At 38.5% G+C, this 22,557-nt stretch overlaps 1 protein-coding gene across 7 annotated transcripts in view; it reads left to right on the top strand.

Moving 5' to 3' along the window:
* The window catches only part of Lrrc7 (leucine rich repeat containing 7), a 464,597-nt gene that overhangs the window by 350,115 nt on the left and 91,925 nt on the right, over window positions 1–22,557 (top strand). For 6 of the 7 annotated variants that reach the window (XM_087897454.1, XM_085677493.2, XM_048453499.3 and 3 more), the window contains 7 exons: window positions 4,962–5,091; window positions 6,276–6,391; window positions 10,414–10,483; window positions 12,038–12,137; window positions 14,555–14,679; window positions 16,612–16,860; window positions 21,419–21,619. In XM_087897454.1, the coding sequence (XP_087753580.1) occupies window positions 4,962–5,091; window positions 6,276–6,391; window positions 10,414–10,483; window positions 12,038–12,137; window positions 14,555–14,679; window positions 16,612–16,860; window positions 21,419–21,619 (991 nt within the window). The remainder of the gene's footprint in view (window positions 1–4,961; window positions 5,092–6,275; window positions 6,392–10,413; window positions 10,484–12,037; window positions 12,138–14,554; window positions 14,680–16,611; window positions 16,861–21,418; window positions 21,620–22,557) is intronic. The other variant, XM_087897455.1, reaches the window with a different exon arrangement.

Raw genomic sequence — 22,557 nt, forward strand, 5'->3', positions numbered from 1 at the left:
CAGGATTATTTCAATTTTTTATCTGTTGAGACTTGCTTTGTGAGTGAGTATGTGATTTATTTTGGAAAAAGCCATGAGGTGCTGAAAAGAAGGTATATTCTTTTGTGTTTGAGTGAAGTGTTCTATAGATGTCTGTTTGGTTCATTTGGTTCATAATGTCTGTTAGTTCCATTATTTCTCTGTTTAGTTTTGACCTACTCATTGATGAGATTAGGGTTCTGAAGTCTTCCAGTATTAATGTGTGAGTTTTGATGTGTGATTTAGGCTTTAGCAATGTTTCTTTTACAACTGTAGGTGCCCTCGTATTTCAGACATAGATGTTAAGAAATGAGACATCATCTAGGTGGATTTTTCCTTTGATAAGTATAAAGTGTCCTTCATCCTATCTCTTTTGATTAATTTTAGTTGGAAGTCTATTTTGTTAGATATTAGAATAGATATACCAGTTTGTTTCGTTGGTCCATTTGTTTGAGAAATCTTTTTGTAACCCTTTACTCTGAAGTAATGTCTATTTTTGATGTTGAGATGTGTTTCTTGTATCGAACAGAAGGACAGATCCTGTTTTTATATTCATTCTGTTAGCCTGTCTTTTTATTGGAAAATTAAGCCAACTGATACTGAGAGATATTAATAACCAATGATTGTTAATTCCTGTTATTTTGGTGGTGGTGGTGGTAGTGTGTGTCTGTGTTTCCCTTCTGTTGGTTTTATTGGTGTGAAACTATTTATTTCCTATGTTTTTATGGGTGTAGTTAACCTCCTTGGGTTAGAGTTTTCCTTCTGGTACCTTCTGTAGGGATGAATTTGTGGATAAATATTGTTTAAATTTTACTTTGCCTTGGAATATCTTGCTTTCTTCATCTATAGTAATTGAAAACTTTGCTGAGTATTTTAGTCTGGACTGGCATCTGTGGTCTCTTAAAGTTTCTAAGACGTCTGTTAAGGCCCTTCTGGCTTTTAGAGTCTCTTTTGAGAAGTCAGGTATAATTCTAATAGATTTACCTTTATATGTTACTTAGTCCTTTTCCCTGGAAGCTTTTAATATTCTTCCTTTGTTCTGTATGTTTAGTGTTTTGATCTCATCTATTTAGTGTTCTGTAAGTTTCTTGTACCTTTAGAGGCATGCCCTTCTTGAGGTCATAAAAATGTTCTTCAATGATTTTGTTAAAAATGTTTTCTGGGCTTTTGAACAGAATTCTTCTCCTTCTATTCCTATTCTGCTTAGGTTTGATCTTCCCAAAGTGTCTCCTGGATCTTTTGTGTCAGAAATTTTTTTAGATTTAACATTTTCTTTGATGGATTATCAATCATCTATCATATCTTTTATGCCTGAGAGTCTCTCTTCCATCTCAAATGTTCTGTTGGTGATGCTTGTATCTATAGTTCCTATTTGCTTACCTAGATTTTTCATCTCCAGGACTCCCTCGGTTTGTGTCTACTTTATTGTTTCTATTTCCATTTTCAGGTCTTGAACAGTTTTATTCATTTCTTCTTCTGTTTATTTTTTCTGCCACACCTCCTTCCAATAACTTCATACAGTCGGCAGTTGCAAGCTCTATGAACCTGTCTTCTTGGGGTTTTATTCAGACTTTATTTTGTAGCCACGATTGATTATGTCATTGCCCTTTGGTGAACAGTTCAGCTTCAGTCTTTTTCCCCTTCCCAGAGGTCAGGAGTGACTGGACATTCTAACCCTAAAATCACATCGTTACCTAATTGGAACACACCTCTTCTGAAGCTATGCAACAATCCTCAGTCATAAGTTTTCATATTAGTATTCAAAAAGACACTTGCTTTGGCCATGCCAAGAGTTTTAGGAGCTCTGTGCCAGGAGTTGACTGACTATCAGAATATCAAATACATATTTCTCACCATAAATCACATTATAACTGTGGCCATAAAAGTGATGATGCATTTTGACACTGTGTGTGACTTTTCACCAAAACCTCATTTTTCAGATCTGTCTATTGAGACATTAAATATTAAGAAAGTGGAAAACAATGAGACTAATATTTACTTAGCACATTGTTCATTAAGAGCACTGAGAATTAAAGTTTCGTTTTGTTTTATAAAAACCTACCAGAAATAATTTGATCAATGACTTTGATACACATGAGCCAACATCTTTTCTTTGCCTTAGTGGATTGCCATCTTTCTTAAGAAGTCTGGGTCCATTTTCAAAGCTTAATTCTTTGTTGTCTCATTGTCACGACATATCTCTGAGAGCACCTCTCAGATGAAGTCCCTCACCAGTATCACTTCTCCTGGGTTACTTCTTCTATAATGTGGGTTACTTTGTCCTCATGAAGAGCCTCTGACAGCCTACTAAGGTTCTCTAATGATTTCAACAATCCTGTGGGCATTTATTTCTCCTATAGCTCTACTTGCATTCCATTCAAATGTTTCGGCATTATTTCCACAGCACACAATACATAACAGTAGTTTCTGTTATACTGCACTCATATTTGGGAGATAGTATATGCTATGCGTGTGTCACTACAGTCGTGGGGTAGTGTAAGCACGTATGTACATATGAAGACCAAGTCAGCTCTGGGTGTCTTTTCCTCAGAAGCTGTGCACCATGTTTTTGGAAACAGGGTCCCTTACTTGTCTATAGTTCATCAACTAGGCTAGACTGGTTGGTGTCAAACTTGAGAGATTCTCCTGTCCCTGTGTCCCCAGTACCAGGATTATCACTGTGCCCCACAATACACCTTTTCATGTGGTTACCAGGAATTTAACTCAAACCCTCCCTCATGCTTGAATGAGAAGAACTTTTCAAACTGAGCCATCTTCATAGCCCGAGTAGTAGTGTTTTAACAATAAAATTGTTTTTCCCAAGTGTCTGCCTACTTCTGGCAGACAAGGAACAAACAGAACTATTTGTTTTGCTGTCTGTGTGTGAACTTAGAACAAAGGCAAGTCACTGGAGAATTTCAAGAGTAATCCTGACACTCATCCTTATTCACATTGTGATTTTTAGGTGGAGGAAACTGTGATGCCCTGTGCAGTGAAAAAAAAAAAAACAAGTAGCTGAGATTAGAATGGTGTTGTTGAGGGACTAGCCTTGTATACTGAAGCATAATAGCTTTATAACAGAAACTTCACATCGATGGGAGCCTTACTGCCACTCAAAACTGACCTCTGAACATGTATAAGAAAGAAAAAAATGAAAATGTCAGCTTTCTTTTTAAATTACTTTAGCACTGTTTTTTTAAATATTTATTTATTTATTTATTATGTATACAGTATTCTGTCTACGTGCATGCCTAAAGAGGGCACCAGGCCTCATTACAGATGGTTGTGAGCCACCATGTGGTTGCTGGGAATTGAACTCAGGACCTTTGGAAGAGCAGGCAATGCTCTTAACCACTGAGCCATCTCTCCAGCCCCTTTAACACTGTTTTTAACTCAGCTAAATATACAGTTGATTTTTTTCCTAAACTATCAAAAGAAAAAAAGGCACTATAATTTCATGACTATTTTCTGAGAATATGATCCTAGGTTCTTGACAGAAACCTTTCGTTCTTGTGATGTTCGTGGTCCTGTAGGATCGCGGCGGCCCACAATGTCACTGACAGGAAGACACCAGCTGTCTTCTGAGCTCTGGACTGGACTTGGCTCCTAACTGTGTTATTAAACTCACTCTGCCATTCCTGCTGTGTAAATCTTGCTCACCCATTCTCACTGTCTACCTTTTCTGCAACGTTTCATCCACAGAGCACAATTTAGTCATGTCTTCCTTAGTGTGTCCCTTTGCCTAAGGAGGTAAATGAAACAGCTTTGTCTTTGGGGCTGTGTGGGCTTTGGAATCACAGTTGTGCATCTGGTAAATGACTGAGGGGGGCACAAATCTGATGAGTTTCAGCTCTGTGCTCCATGTTCCTGAGGCTAAGTGATTGAAGTGAGAGTCAGTGAAGCTAGTGAGCTTTAGTGTGTAAAAAGGGAAGCCATTCCTTGACCTTGCTCCAACTAGTTCATCTTCCCTCTGCAATGATGGCCTCCTCACCCTTGGGAGTTCCTTCCTGATAACAGTGCACTAAGTGTTAGCAGCAATTTCAGTATTGCTGTCACTTACGCTGTGCTAGGTCCTCTTTATCGTCAACCTATGCCCAAAAGTGATGGGGTCATCTTGCTGCCTCATGATAATTTCAGAGAACATTCCCACAATGCCTTTCTGAGGACAGGCTAATATGACTAAGTTTGCAGAGCTATGGACTAGAACAAACAGAAAAGCTTTGCCCATTTGAAAACAATGCCTCTGATTCCATTTCAAATGCTGATCATGGGCAGGAAAAGGCCCGTTATTTCAAGAGGCACTGAAATCTACACCATTGTGTGAAACTTGGTAGATTTTATAGTACTGTGTAATTCAAATGGCAAATCCTTCCATGCTGGATGTGTCCTGCCTGACAGGAGCAATGACGAAGTCAGACAAGCTGTATTGTCATTGCTTCAACCCAGATTTCCTGCTTTGTGTAGCTAAGGTAACATTCCTTAGTCTCTGTAAGCCTCATCTGCAAGATGGGTTATAAAAATAGATACTGTATACAGTTGTTAAAGGGGGGCTATTTGTTTGGGGGGCTAATCTCAAGGGGCTTAGTAAAGTCTGGAGCAGTTTACCTGTTTATCTATCTATCTTGCCCTCTGACCCCCTCACCCTCTTCCCCTTCAATTACAGGTGCTCACTCCAAGCCTCCCTCTGTCAATAACATATAAGTTGTAAACAAACTGTCTTTGGTGTCATCCCAAGTGGTTCAGATAAATGACCAATACAGCCATGCTTGTGATGGCGTTTGATCCATTTCACTGTACATGCTGACTGGGTTGACTCACATAGTATTGTACCATCCTAGTTGGTACAATTTTTGGTGAATTTGGACACATCATGTTTTCAAAACTTTTTCATTTACCATGTAACCTTTTAGAATATCTAAAACTACTGTGTTTTAACTTCTCAGCTTATCTTTGTTAGAAGAATTTGACTGCAGCTGCAATGAGCTGGAATCTCTTCCTTCCACCATTGGCTACCTACACAGCCTGCGAACCTTAGCAGTCGATGAGAATTTCCTCCCAGAGTTGCCCAGAGAAGTGAGAAACAAGCTCTTTTCTATCGGTTAACTTTCAATGACTCTGTTTTGAATTGAAATTCTGACTGGTGCAATCTCAGAGTAGAAATATGAGTTGAACTTTGAAAATATGTAGGCATTGCTGTTTAGATAAATATATGCTAATTGCTTTTTTGAGTGGTAAACTCAACTTAATTTTGCATGTAAAGAATAGTAAAAATATGTTAATCAATGCTAAGGGATGAAATTTTGAACCATTTATTTATTTTGCTTTTAAGAATTGCTATACACAGCACTTAGGATAATTGTATTTTTACTTTTGAAGTAAAAGCATGGATTTTACTATAAATATGTCTCTGAAGCTTAATGTTTCTTATAACATCATTTTAGTTTCTGGATACACAAAGAAATTCTTTTAATTTTATTTCTAAACCGGATTTTATTTTTTAATGTCCAGAAAAAAAAATGTAAAGTGTATTTCTAGTCTAAAGATTTCTACTAAAAATTTCCACAACAATAGACTAATAATAAATACATCATTATTTTAGAGTCAAAAATTATTAGTAAAAATGACAAATGTCATGTAATGTGACATAAAATCAGGCTTGCTAAGGAACTGTCGAGAGTTAAATATGTGTGCTGTCCTGTCTTAAGCACAAGTATATTGGTAATCATGTAGAAAAATAAATGATTTGTGAAAACAGCAGTGCTACCAAGTGTTTAAAGATTTACACTATTTAAATAATTATTCTTAATATGTGAAAGAATATGAAATGTGCATTATCATCACATCTGAAATCATCAGTCAGTGTAAAGAGCAAGGTTATTAAAGCAGAAGTCAGAAAACACACTACGTTACATGTGTTAAGAGACATTAAGATGGTAAAAGAATCTCTAGGCTAAGTGTGGTGGCGCACTCCTACTGTCTCAGTGCTCAGGAGGATCACCTCTAGTTCAAAGCCAGCCTGACTAATATTGGGAGCCTTAGGTTAGCCTGCACTACAATGTGAGACACTGTCGAGAGAGAGACAGAGAGAGAGAGGAAGAACATATCTGTGACAAAACTGTTTTGTGCACTAGAGAAACTAATACATAGTAACATCATTTTGTGGTTCCTTTCTAAAACATACTTTTGTTTATTCTTCAAGAATTTCACACAGTAGACAACCCAACATTGTAAACCCCACTTCCTTTTGCCACCTACAGATTGGCAGCTGTAAGAATGTCACTGTGATGTCTCTACGCTCCAATAAGCTAGAATTTCTCCCTGAAGAAATTGGGCAGATGCAGAGGCTGCGAGTCTTAAATCTTAGTGATAACAGGTATGTAAATTATTTAATAAAAGTAAATTATGGAGCCAGATGTGGTGGTACACACCTTTCATCCCAGAGGTCAGTCTAGCCTGTATAGTGACAGGTAAGATTGTCACTAGTCAGCTCTGATACAAAGCCGCAGGTTAATTCATTGCAGCAAGGATGAATAATTTAGTCATACTCAGAGTAAGAGGGACAAAAAAAGAAGAAAAAAAAGGATAAACCCTCTTCTTATGGTGTGTTATATTGTAAGTTGCTAGAAACAACCATGCAACTACAATTTGTCTTTTTTTTCCCCCTCATCTTCTCTATTAAAACAACTGTCCTCATAGGAAATGGAAAGAGTAGATCCTGGAGGGCAATGCTTCTGTTTGGGCACAGTGTCTACAGAGCAGAGAGCCTGAATCCTGCCTCTGCCATTTCTATCAGATGAATGACAGTGTGAGTAGCTCCCACTTGCACTGGGGCCATCAGAGACCAGAGTTTAGGCAGTCATGAAGAATACTCACAAAAGTTTCATAATGCACACAAAAGTTTTCATTTGTTTTTTAGTTTCATTTAGAAAAATAATGTCAATTAAAAAAAAACTACTGTCTTTGTAGTTAAGCCATGCTCCCACATAAGGAAATACAGTGTTTTATTATAAGGTCTGGGATTATTTTAATTATAAACCAAAGGGCAATGTGACAGCAATGCTTTCTTTGTGTTGAGACCCAGTCATGTGCACCTCTGGCTTGGTGACCAGATTGGCAGAAGAGGCAATGTCTTGAATGCTACATCTGAGAAGGCCTTTGTTGAGATCTTTAAAGAAGTTCTTAGGAGCTAGATTAGGAAGTGTGACCATAGAAACTCCATAGAGAATGGGCTTCTACTGACTTCAATGAAATCACCGTAGAAAGATGAATTCCTAAAGCTTCACTAACACCACAGGGGAAGCATCACAGAATTCATTATTTAAGTGAGGCTAAGTGCTTGTCAACCTAGAAAAAGAATCTTCATGACAAGCTATAGAAGTCTCTCCCAAATACTCATTTCCCTAAACATTCTGAATATAGCAAATATTCCCTAAAAATATTCCCTAAACATTCTGAATATAGCAAACAGACTTACCAAGCATCACGAATGACCTATAATAGAAGTATTGATATGTTGGTGGCCTTTACCTAGCAAATCAAGCAGACTTCAACACTTACCATGGGTCAGATACATTTGTGGATGCTTAAAAAATATATGAATAAGACATCAGTGACTCACAAGGTCAGAAGTTTAAAATACCTCATCAGAGAAAAAAATACACATCTGTAGTACAGTAACAACAACATAGCCAAACTAATATCTCCAGCTAATTAGCCCATCAGTGAATCAAGCTGGCGGAGGTAGACAATGCATAGTGAACTCTGAGGCCAAAGTTAACACTGCCACAGAGAACGAAATGCTTACAGGAATTAAAGCAAGAAGCGCTATCCTAAGTAGTGAACCACTGCAATTCTGTGTTTAAGATAAAATCAGTTGACAGAGTGTGGCGTTGTAGCTGGGAACAGGGACTGCTTTGCTCTGTCAGCTACAAGGTTGTGCCTTCACCAATGCTCTACTCATCCATCAGAATCACTGGGGGAGTACAACGCAACACGGCCCCTGCTCTCCATCACGTTCTTCCTTCTGTGCAGCACGTTAGGACTGCATCACAATGACTCCTCAGGGACATGCATGAACATGGCATGAATATTACACGAGCTTCACTGATGCGGAATTCAATGGCAGCTTTGTATTTAACCATGTATAATATCAAAAATGCTACCCCACCCCAATAACTTTACTTCACAATTTCTAGTATCTGTGAATTTAAACAACTTGTGTGGGTAATTCAGTTTCTGCCAAGAAAGAATCATGATATAAGTCAATACCTGCTTTTCTGTGTTCTTATTTATGTTTCACAGATATTCATTCGTTCATAAGTTTAGATAGTCTCCTTAAGAACTCTACCACACACCTTTAACATTTACAATGGTGGCCAACCTCTTTTCATATTTACTAAATTATTTGAAAATGCTTGACCATTTTTGGACATAAATTAAGTCCTTATTAATTATTGTAACATTTTTCACTTCCTCTCTAAAAGTACATTTGTCAGTTGACTCATAGCATTCCAATATACAAAAGACTTACAGAAATTTCCATTACAAGTCAGAATGTATACACAGGGATGAGCTGCTGAGGATGCCACTGTGTTTTTGCTGCTGTCTCTGAAACTGAGAGGATGATGGTGGCTGAGGTCATCAGAACATGCCGATCACACACAGGCTCCGTGACACCAAGAACACACTGACTGGTACATTTGTCGGTCTGGCTCTCCAAAGGTGGGAAGCCACACTTTTATTGAGTGCTACAGCCAAGGCCAAACTTGACATAGCTCCAAAATACTACTTTTAAAGATTCCTTCTTGTAATGCCTACTGTGCAATGTACAAGAGGTGAAATTTCTGTAGATCAGCATCACTTTGGAAACTATGAAGTGATTTAGATGTAAGGTATCATGGCCCTTGCCCTTTTGGGAACAACAGTTTTGTGAGGATATCAGATAATAAACAAATGACTGCAAAAAAAAAGTCACATACAAAAGCTGTGAAATAGTCTGTGTAGGCGAGCACATGCCACTCTGAGACTAGACTGAGGGAAGGAAGCTAGTGGCACCCAGAGAAACCTTTCCTGTGAGAAACTTAAGCCCTGAAGAACTGTGGGATTTAATCAAGCGAAGCAGAGTAGGAAGAATATTCCAGAGAGGACCAAGCTGAAACTTCTCCTAAGCTGGTAGAACAACACTGTGCACTCCAGCTATGAGAAAAGGAGAATCAGTGCTGGGATAGGAGAGCAGCTTTGGGGGTATTGAGATTTTATTTTATTTTATTTATTTGGATTTTTGAGACAGGGTTTCTGTAACATGAGGGGTTGTTTGTTTCTTGGGGGTCTCTCTCCTGCCCAGGCCATCTAAGCAGCAGGATGGACTATGGATATTTTCCTTTGTTTTTTTAAAAAAGAGGGGGGAAGTGGAGCAGGAGAATTGTCTGTATTCTGTCAATCATGTTTTAAATAAACGCTGATTGGCCAGGCAGGAGGTGTAGGCGGGAAAACTAGACAGGAAGTGGAAATGATTCAAGGTGAGCAGGAGAATTCTGGGGAGGAGGAAGTTGATTCTTTCCATTCCTGCCTGGCCAATCAGCGTTTACTTAAAACATGATTGACAGAATACAGACAATTCTCCCGCACCAGGTTTCTTTGTAGCTTTGGAGCCTGTCCTGAAACTAACTCCCGTAGACCTGGAGGGCCTTGAACTCATGGAGATCCGCACACCTCTGCCAGTACTGGGATGAAAGGCCTGCACCACCACTGCCCGGCTTATTTTTTCCATTTGTGTGTGTGTGTGTGTGTGTGTGTGTGTGTGTGTGCAAATTTGTGAAGATCTACTGAAGTTGGAGTTAAAAACAGTTGTGAGCTGTCCGGGATGAGGACTGTGAACTGAACTCACGTTCTAGGGGAGCAATAAGTTCTCTGAACTGCGGAGTCCTTTCTCCAGTATTGGGGTGCACATTGCAGAGCCTGACCTTGGGTACCAACAGGGTTTTTATTTTCTTTAGATACTGTGGGAAGCATTTGGAAGATTAGAAAGATTTTTGTTGTTTTGGACCTGGGAGATGGCTCAACAGATAAAGGCACTTGCCTCTAATCCTGGTGATCTGCATTTGATCCCCAGGACCTACATGGTGGAAGGAGAGAGAAAAACCCGGAAGTTGTCCTCTGGCTTCCACAGGCTCACATGCACAGAAACACACACACACATGCACACGCGGACACACACACACACACACACACACAGTAATGAATAACAAAGAAGATTTTCATTCTCTTAAGATTGTTTAGGCACTCAAGAGAAAGGATTGAAGTGAGCAATGAATCAACACAGTAGTATGTCTAAATGTTCTTAGAATTAGTTTGGCTGTCTGTGTCTATGCTATGAGACATCCCTTGTCTCTGCAGGTTGAAGAATTTACCATTCTCGTTCACCAAACTCAAAGAGCTTGCAGCATTGTGGCTTTCTGACAATCAGGTAAAAAAAAAAAAAAAAAAATGTGCCCTGAGTTATCATGTTTCTTAGATGAAATGTAATTGAAACTTTGGATTACTGAGTCCCAGTAGATACACTTGACAACTATTCTAAAATATAGATTCCTTATGCCTGAAGGAGGGTTTTGCATAAAAGTCCATCACATACTGTGCTGGGGAAACAGTGCCATGGTCTCCATGCTTCCTCAAACACCTCTGTTCCCTACCTACTTCAGTGTCAAAGATCCAACATACAGATGATGGTTTGTGCAGCTTTTCAGCTCCTGGTGGTGCACATGTCCTTAGAGGAGACGCCTTAATTATAGCTCTGAAAGTAAAAACAGAAAAGCCATTACCACAATTCCCACAAGAGGGAATTACCAGACGCTATCTTCCTTTTCCCTCACTGTTTTTAATTATGATCAACTTAATTCTAAAGCTTTATTCAAGACCTTTGCTGATATACTGATAGCTATCTTCAGTATTTTTGTGGTTATCTTGATATTTTTATATACTCATGAAAATAGAGTATAGTGGAATCAGGGGTTGCATGTTAATGAATAATTTTATTAGCTGGAAAATAACAGGAAACAGAGAGAGGTGTCTGTGAGTCATGTCAGCAGAATTTACTACTAATCATTTTTCTAGTATTTCTAAATCTTTGAAACCCTTACCCCAAAATATGAATGGCCAAGTAAAAACAATGCACCTTCAGTTCAATAGATCAACATTCCCTGGGCACCAAGTTCCTATTTCTAGCTATTTGGAGACTTTGATTGCAAATTACAAATGATTCCTACAAATTTAAAGTGTAAGCATAAGAGTGTTAGTATTCCTTCAGTTAAACACAGCTCCTGCTTCCATCTGCTGGTGGAAGTTTGGATTGCCATTCAAGCTTACCGATGGTCATTTCCAGAGTCTGTGAACTCTGCTTCTGGGATGGTAGCCTTACACTGTGGGAATTTCTTAACATCACAAGTATTATTCTGATGGGAGAATAACCATAAAAGTTGCTGCAATGTGTCTAGATAGCTTCATGAAACCCTTGCTTATTTCCTATTAATAAATGGTATTTACCTATTCTTATGAAAATAATACCTATCTTAAAAGTCTTTAAAAATAGTATTTCTGGTATCACATTTGTGATGAACAATAAAATACAGCATAAACATCAGATATGCGCATAGCTTTTATTCTGATGCAGGCTGTGCCTTGCTCAGTGTGAGCAGTGCAAGCACCACATGTCTGTCTGGACCACACCCTGTGAGAAGGAACGCATGCACAGGACTACACTAAACCCTCATTCAGTTGAACAGTTTAGTACTCTCTTGCCTCCTCAAGATTAGAACTGAAGTGCTCAGTTGAATATGTTTTTGATTAGCTTTTAAAGAGTACAGTAAAGAAGACCAAACATTGCAAAAACCTTAAAATCTGGAAAGAGCCTCAGCAATATCTATGGTATGTCTTCTTATCCAGTCATCTCTGAGAGGTCAGACTATTAGTTATTTCCTTATGTAAAATCTTGGCTAATCATCTCACTGGTGCTCATTGCTTCCAGTCCAAGGCCCTTATACCTCTACAAACAGAAGCCCACCCAGAAACCAAGCAAAGGGTACTGACCAACTACATGTTTCCCCAACAACCCCGTGGTGACGAAGGTAGGTTGTCAGCAGATTCATTCTTTAATCTTTAACGATGTTGCAGATAAAAAAGGAGTTTTTAATTCTAATTTCTGTTCAGAAATACTGGTTTACAGGCAATAAAAGAAAACTCCATAGCACACCATATGTGTTTGAGTCTCGGTGCTGTAATATTTTAAGATTCCAAAGGCAAGGCTCCTTCTGGAGATAGCTCAGTTTGCAAAGTGCTTGTCATACGAACATGAGAACCTGAGTTCAGTCCCCATAATCCCAATGCTGGGAGCAGAGACAGGAGAGGAGGATGCCTTGTGCCTGCTCTTCAGCCAGACTAGCCGAATTGGTGAACCTTAGTTCCAAATGAGAAAGCCTTTTCCAATAATTAAGGTAGAGATCAAAAAAAGAAGAGACCTAATGCTGATCACTGGCCTACACTTGCATGTGCACACACATGTGCCCAAACATACATGAACATATAGGCGCGCACACACACACACACACACACACACACATGCACGCAAGGAAAAGTATAGCTCACATGAGAATAATGTAAACACTCTAGAGTTAACTTCTTCTTTAAGGGTTAGACTGCAGAGTATGGGACCTGGCACCAAATGTGGTACCCAGCGACTGGCAGCAAAAAGAAGGAGTTCAGAGCTAAAGAAGGACTGGCTGGAGAGGATCTTCTCTTGTGCTCATATATTACAGAGCATACTTTAAAGATCAGGACAACCTTGGACCCCTACATGCGAGTTAGTCATAGGACTTCACTTACAATAATGACATTTTTTTCCATGACATTATTTTGTCTTTACGTTGAGATTCCCTAAGCAATGTCAGCAGTTATGATTAAAAACACTTTGTAAAAGCCTAAGCCTGTTATAATAAGCCTTCTGGCCTAGAAGCACACTATTATACAAAGCTTTAAAAAGCGTTGCCTTTTCCTGTTTGAAACAGGGCTGTCTGGCCTGTGTTCTCTGTGGCCATGCAGAATCGTGGGGGTTCTATGACAATGAGCCCCCTTTAACGCAGCCACAGATAAACCCATCCTGTCTGAGAACCGTTTGCTTGTGTGTTCCTCATTTTCAAGAGTAATGACGATAAATGACTTTAGTCTTTGACTTCCAGATGTAAATGAATCACTGTAGGAGATGTAAAGATACTTTTATTAAAAGTTTTGACTTGCAGAAATAGAAAAGGGGAATTAATTTTCACATCTGAATAAATTGATCTTTTGATTTTATAAAAGAAATGCCACCACAGTTTTGTATCATAAAGAACCAAATAAGGACTGTTTTATTAACATGAGTTTATTTTCTCTTCTTCACGACATCCCTGGGTTTCAAAATAATGTAAAGAAAAGATAAAGAATAACCCAGATCCACAAGCCATCCCTGGGATCTAGTGTGTCACATAAACCCCTGGTCAGTTCCCAGGTATGAAGTCAGCAGTCAGGTGACCTAAGATGCAAAAGCATTTGCCTTTGCTATCTTGACTTTTCAGTTTGTTTTTCTATTGAGGACATAAAATTTGGTGTAATTATTGAAAAATAATTCTTAAACTTCAACTCAGCCAGTCAACTTCTGTCTGTTGAAAAAAAGAAAATCATAAGTGAATTTTAAGAATCCTGTAAGACAGAGAAATATGCAACAAAGCAAAATTCTTTGGGAAAGGAGTTAGCGTCAGCTGAGCACCTGTTATTGGGCTTTCACGCAATTTTCATTATTATGTTACAAAGCAGGTACCATTAGACAACATTTTGATGTAAATTGGAGATTTTATAAATCATCTTCCCTGCTTATTTGAGGCACATTTAAGGGAATTGAAAACACCGCATCAAAACTGAATTCTCCATGTGTTCACTACTTTAAAAATGAGGTTACTCAATTCACATGCACACAAAGAACCAACAAGAATGTCAGATTATTGGGTACTTGTGTAGTATCTTGCTTGGTTTCAATGTGACATGGGCTTCGTAGTCACCCAAACATGGAGTAGGAACTGGGACCTCAGAGACCTGGGGCAGAACCTGAAAACTGACAGCTTCTTCATAACAAAGATGGTGTCAATGTGACTGAGGATTAGAGAGACTGAAATGCTTCATCCAGTCTCCAGGCTGTTACTGTGGGCCCAGGGGAACCCATTCATATGCTAGGAAACTTCCCAAGCCTCATGACTAACAGTAAAATACAGAAGACATAAGACACACCGAGAAGAATGTTCTACTTCCTGTCCTTCCTGCCCTCTCCTTCCTTTTCCTCAGTATCTCTTCCCGACCCTTTTAAATGTATTCATTATTGTATTCATTGAATTATTCAATTGAATTATTGTATTCATTGGTGGTGCTTTCTGTCTCTTTTTGCATAATATATTAAACTTTATTAAATACATCGTGTATCTAAAAGAAAAGAAAAGCATTAATACTTTGGACTCCATAGATTTCCAGTCAGACAGCGACAGCTTCAACCCCACCCTGTGGGAGGAGCAGAGACAACAGCGCATGACTGTTGCCTTTGAATTTGAGGATAAAAAAGAAGATGACGAAAGTGCTGGGAAAGTTAAGGTGAACTTTTGGCCTTTGTTTCTCTTGTTGTTCTGTCTGTCCGCTGTTACTCTCCAGACAGAGAAGGGATCCACTACGCGACCTCTCTGGAAGGTCACAGTCATTTTCTAGTCTCGAGAAGATACCCCTATCTCGAGGGCAAGTGTTTGGGCAGCATTGGTGTGATTCAGATTGAGACGAATGTCCCAGTTCTGACTGAGCAAGTCTGATTTGTACACATACTCCCCAATATAACAACATGCGAGAGATTCAAGCTGAAAGTGAGGGAAACTCTAGGTGATGAACCCTGCCTAAATCTTCATTTCTCTGTATCGCCGCAATAATCCTTTTGGTCACTGGGCCAGGCCCCGTGCAGACAATACCAGCCGAACTACATCTTTGTGGAAGACGAGCTGATTGGCGGATTGCAGTGGCATTGCGTCCCTTAAGTCTTCTACATGGTTGGGGTATTTGAAAAGAACTTCTGTTTCTTTAGGTTTGGGTGTGAAAAGGAGGTGAGTGTCCAATCACAGGTGAAGATCTTTAGGCAAAACAACTTCTTTATTTTAACTGTATTTTTAAGAAATATTTTTTGTGACTAATCTGAGTGAAGTAACAAGGTTACACATTTGAACAAATATTTTCCATTATTTAAATTCTCAAATATTAGAATTAGCTGAAATTTCATTAACACTTAATTTTTCATGTTGTACCATGATGGCACCTTGAATCTCTCGTCGATTTTTATATTATTTGTGTAATTTTTCAAAAACATCGTGAATACTAACAGCTTTCACTTGTAGTGACTAATCACCTAAGTAACTATATATGCACTTTATTAATAAATCAAGATTGTGTGGTGTTCCCTGTCTCCACCTTACCACATTTTCTAAGTGTTACTTCTTAAACCATTATTCATGATGACTATGTCATTACTGAAAACTCAAAATGGAGTCATCAATCCAAAATCGCATACTTTCTTTTAAAATTTCTGATTGAAGAAACATTTATGGATGATTGACTATTGCTAGCTTATGACTAAAGAGACATTTTTAAAACTTGTGAATTTTTGGAAAATAATTATGCTAAATTTGATATAAACCTTTAAAACAATCAGTTCCCTCTTCAAGGATTTTGTGTTAAATCAAGATCCAATGGGTGATGCATTCTGTGTTGGACTCTTGATTCATTTTTATATTTCATTGAATTGTCAAAATAACTACATGCTTTCTCTTAAAAATATATAGTGAAGGATCAAGAGAAAATACATTTAATATGCTCCCTAGATGTGTTTATAAAATCATGAAATATAGAAATGGAAACAATGACGTAATAACCCTGTTTGTGTGCTCTGTGATTAGTATGTCTATGCTCATAATGGGTTCCATATGCTTTAGCGTGGTTATTTTTCTCTGCATTTATTTACATTCACTTTATTTGTATTTTGGTAAAACGATATGTTTTCCCAAAATCACCAGCTACTTGGCTTTGACTAATTTGGCTGTTTCCGATGCTATTGGCTCTCAGACAAATTAGAGGAGAAACACCCGTAAGTACATCATCATGGGAGATGATGAATGGAACATCCTGAGGTCGTACTAGTTCACCCTCTCTTGGTTCATTACATGTACATTAAAGTTAGCATCATTTTAATTTTAATTGACCTGAAATTTAAAAAGGAACCACAGGCCTATGCCATCAACTTTCAATGGGAAAAGCATACAAAGTCCTGCTTGGAGTGTGTACAGTGAGTGTGAATGCTGAGCTGTGTGAGGAGGTTGCCACCCATGGCTTCATGTTATGCTGTTTTATTACATGCAGTTAAAATTTGTTGTTTTAAATGCATTGCCCAGAATGAAAGAAAAAGTTATCCGAGGGTAGAAAATGGTCAAGCAAACATGTTGCTGCAGCACTCCTGTTTCTCCCAGAAAATGGAGATTCCTTCTCCCACAGGCTCTCTCCTGCCAAGCCCCCTGGGACAGGGGCCAGCGTGGGATTACTCTCCAACCTGCCAGGCTGTCTGGCGATTGCTGCACACCATGGGCCAGGTGTGATCAGCAGATCCAAGACATGCCCGTCCCCCAGAGTGACCCCCAGCTGGCATGGGGTTGTATAAGTGGCCTCCAGCAGGAGAGGAGCATGTGTGCTCCCTTGCCAGTGGCAGCACAATCCACCACTCTTCCCTCTCTAAGTGGCAGACAGGTAGGCCTAGGTGTCTGGGGTAGGAGAAGCCCAGTAGAGGCTCCCTTGGAACAGTGCTTTATGGGGTATGTGCTGCATGATTAGGGGTGAGAACTGTTGTTGGCATAGCAGCCTTCGGACTGCCAGTGTCTGAATCCAATTTATCTTTATTGACACTGGCAAAAGGGTGGGGAGCCTGATTCAGAGGACGGGGACTTCAGTTTAAGGTGCCTTTTCATGGGGTGTCTGGCATGGCTTTGAAATGGGGGCTTTGCTTTTGTTTACTATTCTTTGGCTCTTTAATTTAACGTGTGGGGATACAGCCAGTTGTGCAGAATGCTGACCAGACTTTGGAAGTGATTGGAAATGTCCTGTGAACAAGCACGCTTCTCAGGGTCAGCTTGGGGGAAGCTGGATAAAACCTGACTTGAAAACACAGACGTTGAAATTGAGATTTGCTGGGAACGGACTCTGAGCAAACAGAGACTTCTGTTCAAAAGCAGCAATGTCCCTTAATCTGAAGATTCAAATTTTATGAATTCCTGTAAGAGAAGTGGGGTTTGGGAGTCACGGCAGCAAGGGACTCCCTTTCTCAGGGCTGGGTGTCTAAGAGGATAAATGATAGGAGGAAAAATACATAGGAGCACTGTGTTTTTATAAATGTTGCCACCCACATGTAATGGACTAGATTCTCATTCTATGTCTTATATTCTCTCCACAATATAAGACAAGCTGAGAATTCACCTTCCTGACTAAAACTGCCCTGTTTCCTTTTATGTAAAACGTCCCCACTAATTTCCAGAATAATATGATATCTAATAATCACTGCAAAACTCTATTGTTTCTCTTACTGGAATTTACAATCAAATTCAAATCTAATGGCCATGTAAAGTATATTATATTATGTGCCTATAATATAATATATGAGAAACAGTTCTGTCTGAATCCAAGACACCATTTCTGAATGCCCACACTATTATAAGTAATTCTTTCTTTACTGTACTTTTGGGGTCTTCAATGCCTTGAAGCTGCTATTTGCCTTTATTATACTTCATTTAGATATTAAGAGTCTTGTGAAGCATTTTACCTCACAGAATTAATATATATATGTTTATATTTTAGTAAAAGTCTTGCATTCTAATACAATGTGTGACATGAGCAAATACTTTATAGTGAGTGACAAATTTAGCAGCGTTATCAGAAGGAATTCTGTAGAGTTTGCCCACCTCTGTATGTCCGAAATTCACTTACGTTTTATACCATAATAGGACGGGGGATGTTTCTATCCCAGGTGTTTACAAATAAAGAAACTGCTTTTTGGTATGAATGCCACTGAACAAGTACTATAACTCTTATGGCCATGCTGGCCCACTTCTGAAATACTGAAGGCAGAAACTAAGAAAGAAGGGTATCAATATGTCTATGTAGAGCTTAAAATAGAGTTGGGTTATAAAACACAGTTTCACTTTGAAAGAAGTTACAACTTAGAATCTCTTAGCTTTATTTCTTAAATTGAAGTTATCTTATTATTTAACAGTAAAATTCACATTTTACTTGCAAAGCACCTTTTCCACAAAGTTACACAAGTCCATGTCACAGTACACCAGAGAATACCTCTTAACTAAGCAACAGCAGTGTGATCTGAACCTTAGAATCCATAAGACTTAACTTTTAGCATGACCACAGAGAAAAGTTAACCAGTCCCACATGGATACACCCTCCATAAAGTCACAACAACTGCTTTCTAAAATTTAAACATACAATTTCAAATTGATAACATTCTACAGTATGTAATATTTATCATTCCATGTACATGGTAATTTGTATTAAAGCCTACATGAATAGTTATAAATATTATCACATATTATATGGCTAATCAGTAATAAATTAATTATGCTTTAAAATATTCAGTGTCATGCTTGGAACATGGAAAGCACTGGGTAAGGGCTGCTCTATACAACCTGAAAGAAAGACTCGACATTGAGTTTGACATGTGGGGCAGAGTCTACATTACCAAAGGAACTCAGAGCTTTTAAATAAACAAGTCAACTCTGACATGAAAAACAAGATCAAGCTGGGTGTTGTGGCGTTCACCTTAATCCCAATAATAAAGAGGCTGAGGCAGGAGGATTGAGAGCATGAGACCAACCTGACTTACAAACTGAGATCTCTGCACCGACTTAATACATTTTCTAGGTCCCTTCACATTTATGCCGTTTTAGCATTAAATAAATGCAAGTACATGAGAGGCACTAGATTTCCATTGTTCATAAGCAGAAGCAACAGATTAGGGGCTAGTGTCTACGCTTGAATTGATACTTCATGAACCCAAGCCCAAAGTTCTGTGAAAAGAATAGTAAATAGAGGCAGAGTGGTTATTTTCTAGATGGAACTAAGTCAAGTTTAGTGATTCCTAAAGATCACTAAAAATATATAAAAGGGAAAAAATAGATAAAATGGTCCATGTAAATAAATAATTTAAACAGCAACCTTCATTGCCTTGAATGTAACAGATAAATAGTTTAAGCTTTTGTGACACACCTGTTTCACATTTAAATACTTCCACAACATTAGAATAACCAAACTAAGGAAACTACCACATCAAGTTGCTTTTAAGATGGCCAAATGTGGACGCTTATCCACACCACGTCTGTTTAGTGGCCGTGAGCCATGTAGGGTGAAAAAGCGTAGAACTTGGGGAATAACAGGGCAGGTGTCCCCTACCTCAGATCAGGAGAGCATGACACCGCTGAGGACATTTGAGCTGCAAAGAACTTTTATTTAGTGTCTAGTTTAGACTCTCTTTTAACAATCTACCGCTAGCTATTAAAAGAAAAACAATGCTTTTAATTGGCCAGATGGACAGTCCACCCTACAATTCATAATTTATGAATGTAGATTCATAGGGTTTTTTTTAACTTTTATCCCCCTGATATTAAATACCTTTAAGCAAGTTCAACCCTGTAGCTTAAAAGTAAATATAATAAATATAACTGAGAACTAATGTTTCTAACGTGGAGTTAAAGAGCAAATCCCTGCGTATGTACATCCCCGTGTACTCTGGCTAGACGGGCACTGTTGTTTGGTGTTTACTGAAGAATGCACTATAAATTAAGCTCCTGAAACATATTAGTATTAAACCATAAAAACTCACTTTTTCCCGTGAAACCTACTTTTACCTTGGGTTCTTACAGCATTAACCTTTATTTATTTGGTCTATTCTCATTTATTTGAGAACATTAAAAAATAGATTACAGTTACCCGAGTTTATCAAAAGCTGATGTTTCTCTGCATTCTAAATATGTACTGAAAAATAATTGCATGCTTTTAATGTCAAAAGACAATTTTTAAAAATACATCGTAGCATCCAATCCTATCACCTGTTTAGAATACCAAGCCACAGAGAATCCTAAGAGTAACACCATTGGTGAATTTGCTGAATGAGCAGATTAGCAAAAGTGTTTGAGTCCTTCATACTCTCCAGCCTCTCCTACATGCCATGGACCAGATGGGGAGCCCCGACTGGCTGCCTTTCTCTGTTCCCACCCCTTCCTCCTCCATTCTCTTCCACCTCCTCTGCTCCCACCCTCCACCCTCACACACCTGCTTTCCACAAGACATACCTCAACCACTCAAGCCATTCCATGTTAAAACGTTGATTCTACTCAGATTCAAAATGACTCAGTCATTGGCACAAGTCAAACTGGGCACACCTATCTCTTTTTGTGAGTCCGTTCAGTCAACATGAATGGCTATGTAATGACTCTCTTTTAAATATGTAATAATGAGTACTCTCATGGTAAAATATTCTGCATATAAGAAGAGTCCTTCAGATGTGTTCTTGAAAGTTAGATTAACACCTGCAAATGAAAGAAAAATATCTGGATAACAACATCCAAAACATGTACATTTGCCTAAGACATATTTTTAAAAAGTGACTTTTTTATTTATCTTTATATAAACTATTACTCTAGAAGCATATGACCTTTTAGTGTAAAACACAAGTGTGAAAGCCACCCCAGAGACTTTTTTCTGAAGTCTTACAAAGTATAAGCCACCCTCCCTTTTGACACTTTGTGCTAGCTATAAACCTGGGCTAACACCTGTTTGGGTTTTTTATTTCTTCACTCTGCTTGTAAATCTTGTGAGGTCTCCTCCCTCCCAATACCTGCACTGAACTCCAGAGGCATTCTCATTATGGAAATTATTAAATTTTAAAATTATTAAATACCAAAGAGAGTAAACTTCTAAGATATAATGTAACTGGTAATACGTTATTCCAATTTTTTTTACATTAGCAGTCACTTAAGAGTCTTATCTACTGCTATTTCACTCATCAAAAGATAGAATATAATCTAAAGAAATTGTCGATGATGTCTAAGGGTGTGAAGGAGTCAGGCCAGTCCCACAAGGTTGACCAGGAGTCAAGCCCCACTCCTCACATCAAGGGCAGTTCCCTGGACAGCCCGACACTCACTGTACTGCATTTGTTTTTGGTGAAGCTTGTACCATGGAGTAGCTTGGTGAACATGCTTTCTGAAGTCATTTTTATGTTCAATTTCTTTTTATAAACTTCTAGGTTGAAATAAACCTAAAACGCTATCCAACTCCTTACCCAGAGGATTTAAAGAATATGGTAAAATCTGTTCAAAATCTGGTGGGTAAGCCAAGCCACGGAGTGCGAGTTGAGAACTCAAATCCAACAGCTAACACGGAGCAAACTGTGAAAGAAAAGTTTGAGCACAAGTGGCCGGTGGCCCCAAAGGAGATTACAGTGGAGGTATTTGGAGGTTCTTGGTAATTGCCAGTGTGGTTTGACTTTTAGGCTTCTGGGTGATAATGTTTCTTCTGAGTCGATCGCTTTAGTAAGCAAATTACACATTATTTCCTCAAATAAAAATTACTGGGTTTTTTTTGAGATATGAGGGTTATATCTAGTAAATCAAGAATGAGTACCACCATCATGACCAACATGATTACTATGTCTTTAATATGTACAGTGACTCATTGGCTGCCTCAGATAGCCAGGGTGTTATATCCTTGAGAATGCTGACCATCCCAAATCTTATCTGATCGTCTGCTGGGGAAACTAATGGGACATTTTCACAGTAAAATTCCTACTAAGTTTAGCATGAATTTTTTTTCTTTTTTGGTTTTTTAAGACAGGGATTCTCTGTGAAACAGTCCTGGCTGTTCTGGAACTTTTTCTGTTTTGTTTTGTTTTTTTTTTAATATTTTTGTGTTTGAGTTTCAACCAAAAAAAAATTTAATTAAAGAAAATAAAAACTCAGGCTTGTGGGATCCAATCATGAGAAGTTTGTTCCCTATGTTTGAGAATAAACTATAAACTCTGCCTTATTGATTTGTATGGTCTGAAAAGAATTCAACTACATTCTGCCACCTCAACTGTCTCATCAACCCCTCAACTAATTAGCTGCATCTTTTACTCCACTAGAAGCACAGTAGGAGTGAGCATGTCTGCTCCACATTCTCTAAAATCTAGACTGACAAAACTCTTTTACAAATCTGCACTCCAAATAATCTCCTTGTGGCGTTTGAACACCAGCTGTATAGGTAGCACTGTGCTAAACACTGTGAGAGGAATAAAACAATGAAAACGTGCACCAGGCTCCCAGGTGACTCAAAGCTAAGCTGGAGAAACACGTGAAGTGATCACATGATCTCTTGTCCTGTACTGGGGCCTGAGCACATATTAAA

Source organism: Myodes glareolus, chromosome 17, assembly GCF_982192425.1.
Source record: "Myodes glareolus chromosome 17, mMyoGla1.1, whole genome shotgun sequence".
Lineage (NCBI taxonomy): Eukaryota > Metazoa > Chordata > Mammalia > Rodentia > Cricetidae > Myodes > Myodes glareolus.